The sequence below is a fragment of the Dendrobates tinctorius genome, unplaced genomic scaffold (genome assembly GCF_039654945.1).
Source record: "Dendrobates tinctorius isolate UK_male_01 unplaced genomic scaffold, ASM3965494v1 ptg000022l, whole genome shotgun sequence".
Taxonomy (NCBI): domain Eukaryota; kingdom Metazoa; phylum Chordata; class Amphibia; order Anura; family Dendrobatidae; genus Dendrobates; species Dendrobates tinctorius.
In genome coordinates this window covers 80,443,206-80,463,944 of record NW_027361690.1, presented here as the reverse complement: position 1 = coordinate 80,463,944, position 20,739 = coordinate 80,443,206, and the positions used below count along the sequence as shown (strand labels likewise).

Here is a 20,739-nt window from a genome sequence, read left to right as displayed (position 1 = left end):
CATCGATCTCGTCAGAGAAAGGGAGCCGCTCTGGAATATGGCTGACCGCCGCCACGCTGACCTTATCGTTACCCGACGACTCTGGGAGGAAATCTGTTCGCTCCTTGTGGGCCGCTGGGAGGACCTCGATGTTCGGGCCCAGATTAAAGAGCGTAAGTATATACAGTACCGGTTGCTTGATGTAAACCAGTGTTTCCCGAACTCCAGTCCTCGTGGTCCCCACGGATCATGTGTTCAGGATTTCTATTTACTATGGAAATCCTGAAAACATGACCCCTGGGGACCATGAGGACTGGAGTTTGTGAAACACTGATGTTGTATACTGACCACTCCTTTCTCGTTTCAGGGAACAGAATTGTGAATCAGTGGCGGTCTGTGAGGGATCGTTTCAAGAAGGAGTTCAATAAAGAGATGCGGGCCCCGAGTGGATCTGGAGGACGCAGGAGCAAGTACAAGTACGCACAAGCCCTGTCGTTCCTCCGGGAAACAATGGTCACTAGAAGGTAAATATTACACACCACATGTGAAAAAAAATGTTAGATTTAACTTTTTTTTTTCAGACAGGGCCATACCATGTCAGTATTTTAATTTTTTTTTTTTTCTCTTTATTCCACAGCACGGTGAGCAGCACTCGGGAGCCTGCACGATTGGACCCTTCTGAGGCGATCCCTGAGGAGACCGGCACCGAGGGACACTTCGACCGCCCCGGTACATCTGCACCTTCCCAGCCCTCCCACACATTCGACCCATCTGTCCCATCCACCAGCACAGGAGCATCGTGGCCGCCTACATTACATGAAGCTGCTGGTGAGGAGATCGCTTTCCCTTTACCCCACCCTTCTGCCCCTGCCACCTCTAGTACACCTGCGGGTACTGGGCGGCAGCGGCAGAGGGGTCAGGAAAAGAGTTATGCGCCAGAGTTCTTGCATCTGAATGCATCTTTCCAGAACTGTCTAAAAGTCTTGTCAGAGCAAATCTCCGCAGGCTTTCAGCAGATCAACTCCAGCATTCTGGAGGTGAAGACACTTCTGCAAACCATGCATTCAGAAGCAAGATCTTCGCCAAACCACACCTTTTTCAGGTCTGTTGTGGAGCGCATGGCAACACTATCTCCTACCCAGCAGATGCATGTAATGCATTCGTGCCACGGTGCTCTACAGCAGGTTACCTCCCAACCTCCACCTCCCACCACTGTAGTTCCTCCACCTGCACCCCCTCCAGCCACTTTCCATCCTCCCCCTCCTATTACATCTGCACCCCCTCCAGCCACTTTCCATCCTCCCCCTCCTATTACATCTGCACCCCCTCCAGCCACTTTCCATCCTCCCCCTCCTATTACATACCAGCAACCTCACCAGTACCAGCAACCTTCCCAGTACCAGCAACCTCCCCAGTACCAGACATCTCCCCACTGCCAGCAACCTGCCCCGTACCAAACTCCTTCCCCATACAACTTTCCATCAACATCATCTGCTCCTACAGTCCCTGCCCAACCCTCCACTCCACCGCCCACCACCTCTTCTGCCTCCCACATGTCCACCCATTCTGTAGCTTTTTCCACACCATCACCTCTAACTGTTCCTTCCCCACCATGATCCCAGTCCTCTCTCCACACTCCCATTGTCGAAGTGTCCCGCAGCCCCTCCAGCAGTATTTCCACCCCACACTACACCGAGTTATAATGTTTTTTTTGTAATAAAAATGCCCATTTGGTTGGTTTCAAACCTTTATTAAAAAAGTTTTTTTAACTTTAAAAACAGTTTACACAAAAAAAAATATTTTAAATAAAAGTTAAATTATTGTTTACACTGGTTGTCTGTCATTTCTTTCTGCGGCGAAATATGTTTAAAAAAAAGGTTAAATACAGGGTATTTAAAAGGTAAAAAGGTATTCAAAACCAGGTATATAACTGTGGGTAAATTTTAGCTTTTTGCCACAGTTGTGTTTGAAGCAAAGTATTTCACCTGAAAAGTTGTGTTTATTGTTGGTGATTTCCTAACAATGTACACAACTTTTGTTAAAAGGTGAAATACTTTGCATAAAACACAACCAGGTACACACCTGTGGCCTAAAGCTAATAATAGTAAGACCATGACAAGATAGCCAACTTTGGTTGGCAAAGGTATATACTGTTGGTCCAGAAGGTACACAAGTTTGGTTAGGGCACAAATCTTTCACACTCTGTCATCCTGCCAGTGTACTCTGCCTTGAGGTGACATAAAGTATAGTGCAAAATTGTCCCTCATTACTGAAACCGTCACAGAACTTCTAGTGGTAATATTTCCAATGACAACATCCATCTTCGCCAGTAACTTGCTCTTCTCTCCAACCTGCACTTTCTCCTCTACAACCTGTCAAAGAAGGGCTGTAGGAACATGCTATATATATAGTTTTCCAGTAGCCAATCCCGTTCGGAAGGCCACAAGGGTCAATTTTAAAAACCAGATCCGGCGTAATCCGTCGAAAAACGGATAGAAGAACGGATGAACCGGATGAGACGGATCCGGTTTTGTCTGTCAAGAACAAGACGGATCCGGCAGAAAACCGGATCCGGCACATCAGGTTTTACAAAACATTTGCCGGATCCGGCATTCCGGCACGACGCCGGATCGCGCCTGACGCCGAAAACCTGATGTGTGAAAGTAGCCTAAGTGTAGTTTTGGTAAAATCTCTGTTTTATCAGCAGAAGATTATCATTAAAGGATTGGTAAACCTGCTGCCATGTAGTCAACAGTCAAACATATTCATAAGTTCCGTATAGCCCGTCTCCACCACAGATTGGCAGTTTTCTGCCTATGTACACTGTACACAGAAAACTGCCAATCAGTGGTCTGGGCAGGGTTATACATAGCTCAACATTCAGATAACTGTTGGATCAGCAGCAGATAAAAAAGTCATTTTTATCATTATAACCACAGCACAACAAGAGGAAGTATATAAACCACCACCACAGAGTATAGTCCATAAAATCAATTTTATTATTCCATCAAAAATTAAAAATTAATTCAACACTGCTGGACACCAATATGAACAGGAACACAGTGTTTATCCAGAACAATATAATATTGTGGACAGAAAAAGAACCAAATAAGTCAGCTCACGCAAACCCTTAAGGGTGTGTGCACACAGTGCGGATTTTGCTGTGGATCGGCAGCGGATTTGCCTCTGCAGATCCGCTGCAGATCCGCAAGCATTGTACAGTACAATGCAAATCAATGACTTTAAAAAAACGCAGTGCACATGCTGCGAATTTATCTGCACCTCAAAAACATTTCTAGAATTCGACCCTTTCTTACTTTCGACTCTGCAAAAACTCTTACTGTTTCTCTTATTCATTCTCGTCTGGAGTATTGTAACTCTCTACTAATTGGTCTCCCTCTTACCAAACTCTCCCCTCTCCAATTCGTCCTGAATGCTGCAGCCAGGATCATATTCCTCACCAATCGCTATACTGATGCCTCTACCTTGTGCAAGTCCTTACACTGGCTACCCATCCACTCCAGAATTCAGTATAAACTATTACCCTTACCCACAAAGCACTCCATGACTCAGCACCACCCTACATCTCCTACCTAGTCTCAGCCTACCACCCTACCTGTGCCCTCCATTCTGCTAATGACCTGAGGTTAACATCCTCATTAATCAGAACCTCCCACTCTCGTCTCCAAGACTTTTCACGTGCCACGCCGATTCTTTGGAATGCACTACCCAGGCTAATACGATTAATCCCCAATCCCCACAGTTTTAAACGTGCCTTAAAAACGCAATTGTTCAGAATGGCCTATCGCCTTAACGCACAACCTAAATATCCCTGTGAGGCTCATTTCAAAATTTTTTTACCATATCCAGGTTCCCCGAATCATGTTCTCACATGCTTTTTGCATTTAATAGCCCTCTGTGTCTGTACTGTTACATATTTAGACTGTTAACTGTTTCTTGCAGCAACAGGAACACCCGATTCTTACACTAGGGATGGTCTAAACAATAAAAACAATAAAAGCAATTGTTACCATCCACCTTTCGTGTCTCCCCTTTTTCCTTATAGATTGCAAGCTTGTGAGCAGGGCCCTCATTCCTCTTGGTATCTGTTTTGATCTATGTGTTTATTGCTATGCTATGCTGTAATGTCTATTGTCTGTAGAAGTCCCCTCTATAATGTAAAGTGCTGCGGAATATGTTGGCGCTATAGAAATAAAATTATTATTATTTAGTAGCGTTTTTTAAGTGGCAAAAACGCGGCGGAAACGCATAAAAACCGCAACATGGGCACACAGCTTTAGAGATAGAATATTAAAAATAAAATTCAGAAAATCACATTGTATAAATTATATAAAATAATTTGAATTTTGCAGTGAGAAATAAATATTTGATCCCTCTGGCAAACAAGACTTAATACTGGGTGGAAAAACCCTTGTTGGCAAGCACAGCAGTCAGACGTTTCTTGTAGTTGACGATGAGGTTTGCGCACGTCAGGAGGAATTTTGGTCCACTCTTCTTTGCAGATCATCTCTAAATCATTAAGATTTTGAGGCTGCTGCTTGGCAACTCTGAGCTTCAACTCCCTCCATAAGTTTTCTATGGGATTTAGGTCTGGAGACTGGCTAGACCACTCCATGACCTTAATGTGCTTCTTTTTGAGCCACTCCTGTGTTGCCTTGGCTGTATGTTTTGGGTCATTGTGTTGCTAGAAGACCCAGCCACGACCCATTTTTAATGTCCTGGCGGAGGGAAGGAGGTTGTCACTCAGGATTTTACGGTACATGGCTTCATCCATTCTCCTATTGATGTGGTAAAGTAGTCCTGTGCCCATAGCAGAGAAACACCCTCAAAACATAATGCTTCCACTTCCATGCTTGGCAGTGGGGACCGTGTTCTTTGGGTCATGGGTAGCATTTCTCTTCCTCCAAATGTGGTAATTGCAGGTACGCAGGATGCAGTGACAAGTCGCGAGACAATTTGGTGCTTTCTATAATAACGTTTATAAGACTAGAGGGAAACTTTAATCAGTCACAGCTTGATCACCAAAAGGGGTAACACGGGTTGCCCTCGCAGGGGCTCTAAATCAATCAAACACAAACGGGTTGAACACGACTACTTCCGGCAATAGCCGGTCACTCTAGGGCCGCGGTATGGCTGACTACGGGTCCGTAAATATATAGTCAACTTAGCCGTCCAGACGTCCTTCGCTATTCGGGACGGTGGTCTTTCGGCGTAGTAGTCGCTGGGCCCAGTTGCTGAGGCGTTGGCGAAGTCTTCGCGCGCTCCGGCGTGCTGATGACACTGGAGCCCCACAGGCCACGGCGGAGTCCTTGGACGGATGAGCCGCAGTCCCCGGACTGGGGCAAGCGGCAGCGATGTAGGGTGGTGAATCACAGACCACCTGCGCAGCTAACGGCTGCGACGCAGAGTCCGCGGCCAGCAGAGGCTCGGTCCCTGCTGCGGACCGGAGCGGGGCAGTGGTGGCCGCTGGCGGCACTGTACTTGCCGCGGCCACTGGTGAGAGCAGGGCAGCTGAGGTGAGGCGGCAGCGGCCGCGGGTCGAACTGGGGCCGCAGTGGCCGCGGGCTGGAGCGGGGCAGCAAATCTTGGATGATCCCCCTGGCGCCGTCCCTCTGGAGTCCTCAGTCGGCGTCTTCCCTGGCACTGGTAGGTCGCTCTATCTTGCAGTCGCTCCCACGGTCTCCTACTGCCTCTGTCCCGGTCTGCTGACTCATTGTCCCGGGGATTCCCTGCCTCCTTTATACTGGTCCCTCCCCCAGCCCATCTGTCTGTCACAACGGTCCGTCCTCGAACTCTGTCCCCCGGAACCCAGATGACGTCTCCCTTGGTTCCGGCTCGGACACTCGACGGGGGCCGTTCCTCCCACTCTCCCCCACCCTGTATGCTCGCCAGTCCTCGGGCGAAGGTTTTCATAGACTCGGGTTAGTTTTTTGGGACGACAGTCCTTGTCGCCATGCGATCTGGTCCTGTTCGTAACATTCAGGGGTTTGTCAGCTGTTAACCGCTCGGAGCGTCGAAGCTCGGGTGTAGTGGAGTCTTCTGGGGTGGAGGAGGGTGGTCACATAGTTGGTTCTGGTGGAATTCCCGGGTCTATTGTCGTGCCACTACTGGGGCGACCCGCAGCTGCGGCGGGAAAGTCCTCCTCGTCATCCAGGTCCCAGACTGTGGGCGGGGGGTCAGGGACCTGGAGGGTCGGTTCGAGCCGTGGGGGATCGGTAGACATACAAGGTCGTAACATGTTACGGTGCACAACCCGAGTGAGGGGTGCGTTGCTTCCTTCAGATTGTATTTCATATACAGGCCCGTCGGGGCTTATTCGGCGCAACACACTCGGTACGGGTTCACCTCCCACCGTGGTTCTAACTTGTTTTGGGGACGTTGATCAAGTAAGAGTACCCGATCCCCAGTCTGAAAGTCAATGGGCGGGGGCTGTGCTCCCCCTTGGTGTTCTAGATCCTGGAGCTTTGTACGGACGATACGGTGGAGGGTCTGCAGCCAGTGCCGGTGGTTGCGGACCCACGAGGATACCCCGGTCCAGGGTTGGGGCTCCTCCGGGTTCAATTCCACTTCCGTAATTCCTTTGCCTTTCCGGCCGAACAGCAACGAGTAGAGAGTGTAACCAGTCACTCGATGCACCCGATTGTTATATATCCACACCAGCTCGGGGACATATTCAGGCCAGCGGGCCTTGCGGTCGCCCTACAGGGTGCGTAGCATTTAGATTAGCATGTGATTGAATTGTTCACAGGCTCTGTTTCCCTGCGGGTGGTACGGCGTAGTCCGCGATTTATCAATACCGTAAAGATGGTGTAGCTCTTCCATGACTTTTCCTAGGAAGCACACTCCTTGGTCAGAATGTATTCGTTGTGGACAGCCATACACTTGAATAAAGTTCTTACAAATCGCATAGGTGGCCGACTCCGCTGTTTGGTCTCGAGTGGGGGTGACCACGGCGAACTTGGTGAAATGGTCCACCATAACGAGACAATGTTCATATCCCTGATAGGCAGGACCTATGGTCAGATAGTCCACCGTAAGAAGCTCCAGAGGGGCTGATGTTACGATAGTTTGCACCGGGGCTCGTTTCGCAGGGGGTTTAGCGAGCTCGCATGAGCAGCAGGTTCGCCAAACTTCTTCTACAGCAGCGTGCAAGAGTGGGTGGTATGCTATCTGCTGCAACCATTGTAAAGTCTTTTGAGCCCCAAAATGAGCCCCCTTCTCATGGGCTTCCCGGGCCAGTTGGTTGAGATGGGCTCCCGGCACGATCGCCTGCCATATCGCAGCTGACGTGGTTTGTGACATGGCTTTTCGATATAAAAGTCCCTTTTTGACGATTAGTTTTTCCCATTGGCGCAACATTAGCAACATATCTTGGGTCAAAGCCTGTCTCTGTGAGCCCGTGGGCAATTCACCAGTGGCCACCCATCGGCGCAGGAGTCCAACTTCTGTATCTTCCTGTTGCCGCTGAATCCATTTGTCATGGGGTTGTTCCAGCATCCCTCCTAGGAGCCCCGGATGAGGCACTTCCTGCGTGTTGACTGTAGGCGTGGCGGTGGTGAGGGCGAACAGCATCTCATCTGCTTCTAATTCGTCATCTTGACTTCTTCCTGGGGTGGTGTGTCGGATTCTGGAGAGCGCGTCGGCGTGCACGTTTTCAGCACCCCATTTGTAGATGATCTTATACTTGAATTTGGCCATCCGAGCCACCCACCTCTGCTCTAGGGCCCCCAGTTTGGCATTCTCCAAATGGGCTAACGGGTTGTTATCGGTCCGCACTACTACTTCGGAGCCCACCAGATACTCTGCAAATCGCTCCGTCATTGCCCACACTACCGCGAGGAGCTTAAAGGAGCTGTAATTGTCCGGGTTGCGTTCTGAGTCATGCAGCGACCAGCTACCATAGGCGATCACTTTCTCCCGGCCATTCTGCACCTGTGACAACACAGCTCCTAGTCCCTGGAGGCTCCCGTCGGTATGCAGGATGAACGGTTGCGAAAAATCCGCATATGCCAGTACCGGGGCGTCCGAGAGAGCAGCTTTGAGATCTTGAAACGCATCCTCTTGCGGTTGCTGCCACTGATCTTCTGTCCATTCGCCCCGGTGGGAGCCCCCTTCAGCAGGTCTTGCAGGGCTCGAGTTCGGCGTCCAAAATTCTTCACGAATCGACGGTAGTAGCTGGCCAACCCCAAGAAGGCCCGCACGTCCTTTACCGTTTCGGGGGTAGGCCACCCCCGGATGGCAGCGACCTTTTCCAGGGATGGTCGGACGCCCTCTGCCGAGACGGTGTGCCACAGGTATTCGATCTGGGTGCGGAACAGGTGGCATTTCTGGGGCTTTACCTTTAACCCATACTTCTGCAGCCGGCCGAGCACCTGCCCCAACCGCTTCAGGTGGTCATCGAACGTGGCGGAATAGATGATAATATCATCCAGGTATATCAACGTGGCTTCAAAGTTGAGGTCTCCTAGACACCGCTCCATCAACCGCTGAAAAGTTCCTGGGGCGTTGGCCAGCCCAAACGGCATCCGATTGAACTCGAACAGTCCCATGGGAAGGATGAATGCCATCTTGGCTCTGTCTTCTTCTTCTCTGTCACCTGCTAGTACTCACTGGCCAGGTCTAGGGTTGAGAAGTACGTCGCGTTCCCCAGGGCAGACAGAGACTCTTCTATGCGAGGCAATGGATACGAATCCTTGATGGTGCAGGCGTTCAACTTCCGATAATCCACGCAAAAACGCAGAGTGCCATCTTTTTTCCAAACCAGGACAATAGGAGCCACCCAAGGGCTCTGGCTTTCTCGTATGACCCCCTTCCAGAGCATTTGGGCTAATAGAGTCTTCACTTCCTTGTATAGCTGTGGTGGCATTTGCCGATATCGCTCCCAGATGGGGGCCACTCCTGCTGTGGGGATCCCATGCGTGATGGCCGTGGTACATCCGAAGTCATCCTCGTGGCTGGCGAAGACACTGTAAAATTGTCCAAGAAGTGTCTCTACTTGGAGAAGTTGGGCTGGCGCTAGGCCAGAAAATTCGGCCCGCATTTTCTCCAGGATGGCTCGACCTTTTTCCTGGGTTGAGGATACAGCAGTCTGTTGGGTTCGTACCATTACTGCCCAAGGATCTCTGGGCCGCACCTTCAACTGGACCGCGGGGTCCGGCACCATCTTCTCCAAAGGCCTCACTAGTTTGGCCATTTCGGCCCGGGGCTTCAGGGCGATATCTTGGTCTTCCAGGTTGACACAACGCACCAGGACGGTCCCCTCCTGCACCGTGGCCAGTGAGCAGGCTACCAGTATGCCAGGGTGCAGGCGCTCCGAGTAACATGGCTCCACCTGCATCTCCACGCCCTCCAGTGGCATTGGGGCACAGTTCGGCAGAGCTACCACCGTCTGCCCTGGAGGAAGCACGAGCGGGGGGGCTGCCGGTGCGATGACCTTGCCCAGCGCCTCCTGGAGCACTCGCGCCTACCGCACCAACTGCTGGAAGACCTGCCCTTGGGCCGTGCGAGAGCCCCAGTGGCTCAGAGTCTCTTGTGTGGGTTCATTGAGGAGGAGGTTGCCGAACTCTCGTAGTATGTTGATACCCAGAATAACCGGATGTTTGCTGTTTGTGTCTCCCTGGGTCAGGAGCACTCCCCGGCGGCCGAGTGATTTGCCGCTTATCGAAATCTGCATCCAGGCTACTCCGACGACAGGAACTGGTAGCTGGTTGGCGGCTACCAACTTTATCACTGTCCCCCACTGAGGTCTCACTGCTTCGGGAAAATGCTGCCGAAAATAAGTCTCTGGCATGGTCGTAACTTGCGATCCCGTATCTACTAGGCATCGCACGGCACGGCCTTCGATCTCTGCCCATACCACTGGGCATTGCGCGACCAGGTCTTCGTGACTTCCTCCACCCCCTGTGATGAGCTCCGGATCCAGGTGGCGTCCCCATGGCTCAGGGTCCTCTGCTCTTCTTGGCCAGCGGGGCAGGTTCCCACTGGAACGTGGGCACTCTCGGGTGGAGCGTCCCAATTCTCCACAATCGTAACAGGCAAATGGTCATGGGGACCGACTTGGGTGGGGGCCGCGATGGTTCATGCCTCCTTTACCCGACCCTGGCCGACTCCTTGTGGCCGCTTTCATGGCTTCGGCCAGTTCACCCTTAATACTCTGTATCTCTTGCTTCACCTCTTGTACCCAAAAGGGTTCGCTCAGGACGCTTATGGATGCTTCGATACTCCGAGCCACCCCCACGGAGACCGTCGCCTCTTGCTCCTGCTCCCGAACCCGTGCCTCCTTCCTTATCTCTGAAAAGGTCAGATGTGGGTCCACTCGCACCCACTCTCACAAAGCCTGTCTTGTCAGGGTGTCTCGTAACCCAGTTACTAACAGGTCACGTAATGTTACGTCCACGGTCCCCACGCCGACTCCATCCTTCCTTTCAATGGCTAAAAACAGTTCCTGCAAAACATTCATATACTGGATCACTGTTTCCCCCTCTTTCTGCATGCGTGTAAACATCTGGGTTCTCAGTTTCCCCACATCGGTCGGGTCCCCATAGGCCTCTTCTAAGACCTGTAACACCCTGACGAAGGTGTTTCGCTGCCCCCGGGGCCTCAACATTATGGTATCCCGGGCTTCCCCGTCCAACGCCATCAGGGCCACTTCTGCCTCTAGGTCAGGGGTAAGCAGATGCATCCTGAATAACCCACGCATTCGCTCCGTCCAATTCCACAGCATAGCATTGCTGCCGGAGAACCTGGGTAGATTGCTTAGCATGGCCCCCAAAGAAATGCTGAGCCGGGGGCCCTCGTTGTCCGCGCTCGGAGACTGCATTCTGCCGACTACGCCAAAATGTGGTAATTGCAGGTACGCAGGATGCAGTGACGAGTCGCGAGACAATTTGGTGCTTTCTATAATAACGTTTATAAGACTAGAGGGAAACTTTCCTCAGTCACGGCTTGATCACCAAAAGGGGCAACACGGGTTGCTCTTGCAGGGCTCTAAAACAATCAAACACAAACGGGTAGAACACGACTACTTCCGGCAATAGCCGGTCACTATAGGGCCGCGGAAGGCCGTCCGTAAATATATAGTCAACTTAGCCGTCCAGACGTCCCTCGCCGTTCGGGATGGTGGTCTTTCGGCGTAGTAGTCACTGGGCCCAGTTGCTGAGGTGTTGGCGAAGTCTTCGCGTGCTCCGGCGTGCTGATGACACTGGAGCCCCACAGGCCCCGGTGGAGTCCTTGGAGGGATGGGCCGCAGTCCCCGGACTGGGGCAAGCGGCAGCGATGTAGGGTGGCGAATCACAGACCACCTGCGCAGCTAACTGCTTCCTTCATTGGAGACTGCCCTTCCCGTGGTTGTTCCTTCCCGGGCAAAGACCTGGCTGGTCATTGCTTGCGTTGAGAAACATGTGATGGTGTCTCCGCGGCTTCTGTTTTGCATGTTTTACATATTTCCCATAAGGGATGGGGCAGTGCTCTAGAATCACTGCGTTGAGAAACACGTGATGGTGTCTCCGCAGTGTCGGATGTTGATCTCCATGAGTTCATTCATCCTCCTTTTCATAGTCTTTTTACTAGGCATTGCTCCTACCAGCCAGTTTCCTACTCCACACTGATGAGGGGCAATACCCCGAAACAGCTGTATGTGGATGGATACCATGTTTTGGCATAGGTGGTTTCCTTCATTGGAGACTGCCCTTCCCGTGGTTGTTCCTTCCCGGGCAAAGACCTGGCTGGTCATTGCTTGCGTTGAGAAACATGTGATGGTGTCTCCGCGGCTTCTGTTTTGCATGTTTTACATATTTCCCATAAGGGATGGGGGCAGTGCTCTAGAATCACTGCGTTGAGAAACACGTAATGGTGTCTCCACAGTGTCGGATGTTGATCTCCATGAGTTCATTCATCCTCCTTTTCATATTCTTGAGTAGGGGGACCTTGCTGGCACAACAGGATTTTAAACCTTTTCGGCGTAATGTGTTACCAATGGTTTTCTTGGTGACTGTGATCCCAGCTGCCTTGAGATCATTAACAAGTTCCCCCCGTGTAATTTTAGGTTGATCTCTCACCTTCCTCATGATCAAGGATACCCCACGAGGTGAAATTTTGCATGGTGCCCCAGATCGATGTTGATTGACAGTCATTTTGCATTTCTTCTATTTGCACCAACAGTTGTCTCCTTCTCACCCAGCATCTTATGTTTGGTTTTGTAGCCCATTCCAGCTTTGTGCAGGTCTATTATCTTGTCCTTGACATCCTTAGAAAGCTCTTTGGTGTTGCCCATGTTGTGGCGGTTAGAGTCTGACTGATTAATTGAGTCTGTGGACAGGAGTCTTTTATAAAGGTGACTATGTAAGACAGCTGTCTTTAATGCAGGTAATGAGTTGATTGGGAGTGTCTAACTAGTCTGTAGGAGCAAGAACTCTTAATGGTTGGTAGGGGATCAAATACTTATTTCTCACTGCAAAATTCAAATAAATGTATATAATTTCTACAATGTGATTTTCTGGATTTTATTTTTGATATTCTATCTTCCAATGTTAAAATTAACCAACCCTTAAAATTATAGACTGTTCATGTCTTTGTCAGTGGGCAAGCTTTCGAAATCAGCAAGGGACCAAATACTTATTTCCCCCACTGTATATCCTATGAGAAGAAACGCATCAAGTATTGATATTCAAGATATCCATTCATATTTTCCCTGTCATTGTGTGGCCGGAGTAAAGTTGTCAGGCCCCTATAGACATAAGCTAGTCAATGACTCTAAATCGGTTGGTTCAGCTAACTTTATACTAAGATATATGGGCAATCTGAGAATAACAAGATGACTGCTTATAGTTATAGTTAAGATTTAGAAATGTATGATTGCATCAATATTTATGTGGTCACCCATGAATGTATAGTACGTTGTGTAATGGAGCCCAGTGTTCACCCTTAAGCCCCCGTCACACATAGCGATCTTGCTAGCGAGATTGCTGCTGAGTCACAAGTTTTGTGACGCAACAGCGATCTCACCAGCGAGATCGCTGTGTGTGACACTTACCAGCGATCGGCCCCCCTGCCGGTTATCGCTGATCGTCCTGGAATGGGCTGGACATTTTTTTGATCGCTGGGCTCCCTCTGGCCAGCACGCATCACTGCGTGTGACAGGCGGAAGACCAGCGATCATCGTGCTGGTAACTAAGGTAAAGGTCGTGTTTCTAAGCGGCACGCAGCGCTTAGAAACCCGATGTGTACCTTAGTTACCAGCGTGCTGGTGCAGGGAGCTGGTAACCAAGGTACACATCGGGTTTCTAAGCAGCGCGCGGCACTTAGAAACCCGATGTGTACCTTAGTTACCAGCTCCCTGCACCAGCGCGCTGGTAACTAAGGTACACAGTGGGTAACTAAGCGACGTGCGTCACTTGTTACCCTTCTGTCGCTGGTGCTGATCGCTGGTGAAGCTGCCTGTTTGGCAGCTCACCAGCGATCATGTAGTGACACACCAGCGATCCTGACAAGGTAATATCGTTGTCGGGATCGCTGGTGCGTCGCTATGTGTGACGGGGGCCTAAGCTTCAGGCAGCAAAACTTTTGTTCAAATGATAAATGATTGACAGATGGCTCAAAGGATCTGACTACAGTTGTGAGTGGTTTGTGCAACCATAGAGAACTCTAAATAAGTAGAGGGACCTCATAAATGTGGCAACAGGGGCTAAGAACTAAACTGAAGCTTTAAGTCCTGAGAACGTAGACCCAAAATAAAAGCAGACTCATACGTGACACCATCCTACTGGGATTCGGAAACTGACTCACTGCTCTCTGACTAGAGATAATGTTTTTTCAGTATGTGACGTGTGAACAAAAAAATGATAGCCAACATAGCAACCACACCCAGAGGGATAACGACAGCCATTTGCACTGTAACATGAACCTGAGGACAGGTGGCTGTAGAAGTAGGGAGACTCAATTTACATTAGCCTCATGCATCTCTACCGACAGTGATGATAAATAATAACGAACGATCATTCAAACAGTAACAAAAAGTGGGTAAGAGCACCACGTTACCAAAAAACACAAAGGGAAACAGATTTATATCCAGCCCATAAACGCAATGTTTAGCAGGGGCCTGGACTTCATGTCACTGCTTATATTTAGTATTATGCACCTTGGTCCAGGATTAGGGTCATGAAAATAGTATGGAGGATTGAGATTGCATTGCAGGACATATGCATCTCATATTTTACGCCCCACAGAGGCCATTGAGGTGGATGGTACTTATAGCCCCTGAGCCCGCTCCAAATGTGTATCAGGACACCTCACCTACCATGTATCATTTATAATACTGCTACTTTATATGTAGCAGAAGGGACTTTGGACCTCCCATGGCCATATCTAAGGACATATGGTGCTTTGGAAACACCTTTGAGTTGTGTCTGCTCACTACTTTCTGCTGGACTTTACTACTATTTGATAAATGAATAAAGAAGTTTCTAATCTGGAGCTATGGATACTTCTGTTTTTACTTGGGTGAATATCAGCCATGGCTGGAGTGATTTTTCCTTGAAACCAGAGAAAACATATTATGCAGAGATATAGTCATATTTGGATGCTGGTGGCCACATTTCAGCGTTTGTATGATGGTCGTATCAATTGAACTCCATAGAGTTCAATGGCATTTTAAGCTAAATGTTATTTTTGTGTGAAGTGTATTTTATTAGGAGATACTATGTTTGATACATCTTAGAAAATTCAGCTACAGTTGTGGCCAAAAGTATTAACGCCCCTGCAATTCTGTCAGATAATACTGAGTTTCTTCCTGAAAATGATTGCAAACACAAATTCTTTGGTATTATTATCTTCATTTAATTTGTCTTAAATGAAAAAACACAAAAGAGAATGAAGCAAAAAGCAAAACATTGATCATTTCACACAAAACTCCAAAAATGGGCCAGACAAAAGTATTGGCACCCTCAGCCTAATACTTGGTTGCACAACCTTTAGCCAAAATAACTGCGACCAACCGCTTCCGGTAACCATCAATGAGTTTCTTACAATCCTCTGCTGGAATTTTAGACCATTCTTCTTTGGCAAACTGCTCCAGGTCCCTGATATTTGAAGGGTGCCTTCTCCAAACTGCCATTTTTAGATCTCTCCACAGGTGTTCTATGGGATTCAGGTCTGGAGTCATTGCTGGCCACCTTAGAAGTCTCCAGTGCTTTCTCTCAAACCATTTTCTAGTGCTTTTTGAAGTGTGTTTTGGGTCATTGTCCTGCTGGAAGACCCATGACCTCTGAGGGAGACCCAGCTTTCTCACACTGGGCCCTACATTATGCTGCAAAATTTGTTGGTAGTCTTCAGACTTCATAATGCCATGCACATGGTCAAGCAGTCCAGTGCCAGAGGCAGCAAAACAACCCCAAAACATCAGGGAACCTCCGCCATGTTTGACTGTAGGGACCGTGTTCTTTTCTTTGAATGCCTCTTTTTTTCTCCTGTAAACTCTATGTTGATGCCTTTGCCCAAAAAGCTCTACTTTTGTCTCATCTGACCAGAGAACATTCTTCCAAAACATTTTAGGCTTTTTCAGGTAAGTTTTGGCAAACTCCAGCCTGGCTTTTTTATGTCTCGGGGTAAGAAGTGGGGTCTTCCTGGGTCTCCTACCATACAGTCCCTTTTCATTCAGATGCCGACGGATAGTACAGGTTGACACTGTTGTACCCTCGGACTGCAGGGCAGCTTGAACTTGTTTGGATGTTAGTCGAGGTTCTTTATCCAACATCTGCACAATCTTGCGTTGAAATCTCTTGTCAATTTTTCTTTTCCGTCCACATCTAGGGAGGTTAGCCACAGTGCCATGGACTTTAAACTTCTTGATGACACTGCGCACGGTAGACTCAGGAACATTCAGGTCTTTGGAGATGGACTTGTAGCCTTGAGATTGCGCATGCTTCCTCACAATTTGGTTTCTCAAGTCCTCAGACAGTTCTTTGGTCTTCTTTCTTTTCTCCATGCTCAATGTGGTACACACAAGGACACAGGACAGAGGTTGAGTCAACTTTAATCCATGTCAACTGGCTGCAAGTGTGATTTAGTTATTGCCAACACCTGTTAGGTGCCACAGGTAAGTTACAGGTGCTGTTAATTACACAAATTAGAGAAGCATCACATGATTTTTCGAACAGTGCCAATACTTTTGTCCACCCTCTTTTTTATGTTTGTTGTGGAATTATATCCAATTTGGCTTTAGGACAATTCTTTTTGTGTTTTTTCATTTAAGACAAATTAAATGAACATAATACCAAAGAATTTGTGTTTGCAATCATTTTCAGGAAGAAACTGAGTATTATCTGACAGAATTGCAGGGGGTGTCAATACTATTGGCCACAACTGTATGTCTATGTGTAGAATTGTGTCGTGGTGTGTTCAAGAGAAGCTCTGGAGAATATGAAAATTCATGTTCTTTACTCTTTTTGAACAGGTTCTACAATAACAAGGACTATCTCTACCTTAACCAATCACTTCCATTACAAGGAGATAATATCATGTCCCTACAATACCATTCCAATACTTTGCCCCATTTGTGCTGGAAAACCCTCCTACTTCATGTCTGTGCCCATTTCTCACACAGCTCCTCACAACTTCCAGCCATACTGTAAATTTCTTCAGTGCCATCCACCATTTCCGTCCATCATGTTCTCCACATACATGGACACATGGTCACAAAAAACAAGGCCACCTTTTCATTAAAGTGTATGGGGAATGTGATGGCCACAAATCAGTAAAATCAATAATATTTGCATTTAGGTCTAGGGTGGTCGTCCAGAATCAATTTTACTAGTCAGCCATAGACAACTTGGTCATAGAATCATAGAATCGTAGAGTTGGAAGGGACCTCCTGGGCCATCTGGTCCAACCCCCTGCTCAAAGCAGGATTCGCTAAATCATCCCAGTCAGATGTCTGTCCAGCCTCTGTTTGAAGACTTCCATTGAAGGAGAACTCACCACTTCTCGTGGCAGCATGTTCCACTCATTGATCACTCTAACTGTCAAAAAGTTTTTTCTAATATCTAATCTGTGTCTCCTCCCATTCAGTTTCATCCCATTGCTTCTAGTCTTTCCTTGTGCAAATGAGAATAAAGTTGATCCATCTACAATGTGACAGCCCTTTAGATATTTGTAGACAGCAATTAAGTCTCCTCTCAGTCTTCTCTTTTGCAAACTAAACATTCCCAAATCCTGCAACCTTTCCTCATAAGACAGGGTTTGCAGACCGGTCACCATTCTGGTCGCTCTTTTCTGAACTTGCTCCAGTTTGTTGATGTCTTTTTTAAAATGTGGGGCCCAAAACTGGACACAATATTCCAGATGAGGTCTGACCAAACAGGAGTAGAGGGAAATAATGACTTCACGTGATCTAGACTGTATGCTTCTGTTAATACATCCTAGAACTGCATTTGCCTTTTTTGCTGCTGCATCACACTGTTGACTCATATTCAGTCTGTGATCGAACACTAGTGACCACGTGGGATTTCAGATTTGATTTTCTTTGCATGAACAGGGATGAGATTGGCAAAGGTAAGATTCTGCAAAATTATTACATCGATAAATCTATCTTTATTGTGCGTGACAGGTAATTGTCGGTTCCGTGAGATATGCCCAAAGGAAACATGCCCACAGAAAAAATGCACACCAAAATAAGCCCATAGCCATGAATGTCCACAGGAAAATTGCCCACACAGAAAATTGTCCACATGGAAAAAATAATAATAGTTTATTAAAACAGTTTATTAAAGAGGGTAAAACTGTCTTCACATATAGTAAACTGGGCACATACGGGTACAGCCGGGGTCACACTGTACACAGAATCCAGAGCTCCTCTACCAGCACAGTCAGATCCGGGTTATAAATAAACAGCTGAGTATGTTGACACTAGTGACACCTACCCAAATAAATAAATTCCAAGGTAAGATTCCACAGAATCATACTGACCTCCACTCAACCCAATACCAAACCGGCACATTAATAACTGGGAATTTAAACAAGATAATTAATTTCAGTGTCAACTATTTAAAAGATAAGATGAAATCATACTCATTTCCATATGATCAGACAAACTTGCAAGATGGTATATACTATCATAATCATCTTATTTAAAAAAAGGAATGTTCTCACTCAAATTTCCAAATGGGTAGGTGCCACTCATATCAGCATCCTCAGCTATTTTTTCACCCGGATCTGATTGTGCCGATAGAGGTGCACCTCATGCTTTTATATTCTGTTTTTTTTGTTTAGTGTTTTCGGTTTATTTTATTGTTTGGCTTAATTATCCTAAGGACTGACAATGGAGGTGTCAGGATTTACATCAGATTAATGAAGTTTACTGCCTGTGGCACAACCTGAAGCTCATTGGCACCAATGCAAAATCTCTAACTAGGCCCCCAACTATTATGGGTCTTTAATAGGACTAGGCTTTTTATATGGGACAAAGGGACCTTTTATGCCTCACTAGGCTCTACAAACTGGGTGCGATTGCAACCCCTCCACCATAAAAGTTATATTTTAATTATCCCACCATTTACTATATCACTTTCAAATAAGTAGGCTTATATATCCAGCTGTTCAAAAATAATTGTATCCTCTCTTACCATTTCAAATCTCAGCCTGCATAAAAAATGTGATTTCCTGCAAAACTTTCCACAGATATCAGAAGTGACCACCCAATGGAATTTAGGTTAGCAGAAGAGATATATTCCAAGTTCCCCTTACCTATAAGCAGCCACTTCCAGACTGAGTCCTGTCTTCACTTGCATGAGGTCGTGATAATCCTTCAGACGCTCCGTGATGGTTAGGGTGATATTCCGTTTTTGATTCTCCAACTCTTCTATTATGATCTGCAGGAACAAATTAATAACAAGTAGTAATATACATTTTGTCTAACATAACGTTTTGTTTTCCTAAACTTGTCAGATCAGTTTAGAGTTATAATAAATTCTATCAAATGGTAGCTACAGTATGTAGTTATCAATACTATCATATACTATTCATGGATTGTGCACTTGACAGAGCCTTAGTATGGAGCTGTACAGCATCTGCGTGCAATACAGGTTAGTACCGTATTTTCGTATTTTAATTTTTTCTCATTTATATAGCGCCATTAATTCCACATCGCTTTACAGACATTATCATCCCTGCCCCTATTGGGCTCACAGTCAAGATTCATTAACAATATGTCTTTGAAGAAAACTCAAGCAAACTCAGGGATAACATACAGATTCATTGCTGATGGTGTGCTAGGTGGGATTTAACCTCAGGACCCCAGTACTGCATGGCTAGTGACTTTTCTGTTTTCATCCATAGTTTTCCTTATCCAGATGTTTAAGCCTCCTTAATTATTTCTGACTTCAAAATGTTACAAACAAATTTGCACAATTGTACTCCAGTTCCTTACAGGAGCACACATCTGTCTGATTGTATTTTATTTTTGAACAACTAAAGACTAACGTGCGACCTTTTAAAGGATCAAGCAACTTTTTGCACTAAAAGAAGTTAAAAAAAGAGTATCTTTGACTTGGCGCGAAATTCAATCCACATGCAGCATTTTGAAGAATTTGGTACAAAAATAAGAACCGAATACCACAAGACAAAAAATAAAATTCACTGGACAAAACACCCAAATGATTACTAGAAATCAGAGTACCTATAGCCTGGCCTGTATTGCAGACCCATAGGGATTCTATGTAGAGGAGTCCTATGAAGGTGTTGAACATTTCCTGACAGCTCCCATATTACTGCCACGTTAATATGTAATTCTCATCATCACATCTGCTTAGCTCTGCACATCTGAATGCATCCACATATATCAGTTTTGGCCTGACGTTGTATCTCGCCCACTCCTGCCCTTTGCTAAAATTATTTCTCTTATTTGCTTTGATGAAATCACCGTAGACACTGTTGCTTGTTGAATATCAATAAACTACTTACTGAAACGACTCTTCTAATTCTGAACAACCAGATCTACCTAAAGAGGAACTCCAGTAACCCTCAGTAAGCTCATGTATTTGTCAGATACAGTACTTGATAGTCTTCTTTTCTCCCCATAAATGAATTAGTAACTTATTGTTTATAACCATTCTTTATGGACAGAAGTAGTGATGAGCCCAAGTGCTCATTACTGGAGTGTGCCGAGGGTGCACGGGTATGCACTGAGTATGGCGGATGCTCGAGTAGCATGTTCACGCGGTTGAATGATTCACGGCTGTTAGACAGTCACAAAGTATGCGGCAATCCCCACATGTTTTGTGGCTGTCTAACAGCCGTGAAACATGCGAGCGATGGAACTCGAACGTGTCACTTGTCACTCGAACATCCGCCATACTCGGTGCATACCCAAGCACACTCAGCACACTCCAGTAACGAGCACTTGGGCTCATCACTAGATATAAGCAACAAAAGAATAACAAGGTATTCTAAGACTATATGAAAACCATCTAAAAATTGTGTTACTCTTTGCAGTGGCAGCAGACTCAGTATTCAGCACATACATACACTATACACATGTAGGCCATCAGGTACACTAGTGCACGTAGATGTAAACACCCCTAGGTACATTCACAAAAAAGAAGAAATGCATACATAATTATTATGCGCTGCTTATATAGCACCTTATTCCACAGCGCTTTACAACCATTATCATTGCTGTCCTCATTGGGGCTCACAATCTAAATTCTGTATCAGTAGGTCTTTGGAAGGAAACCGGGGAACACCCACTCA

The 20,739-nt window shown here is 46.9% G+C and overlaps 1 protein-coding gene across 1 annotated transcript in view; it reads right to left on the bottom strand.

The window, feature by feature from the left end:
• SYNM (synemin) overlaps positions 1-20,739 on the bottom strand; it is a 77,868-nt gene that overhangs the window by 14,031 nt on the left and 43,098 nt on the right. Inside the window, exon 2 of the mRNA XM_073568777.1 lies at positions 18,736-18,860. Within this exon, the coding sequence (XP_073424878.1) occupies positions 18,736-18,860 (125 nt within the window). The remainder of the gene's footprint in view (positions 1-18,735; positions 18,861-20,739) is intronic.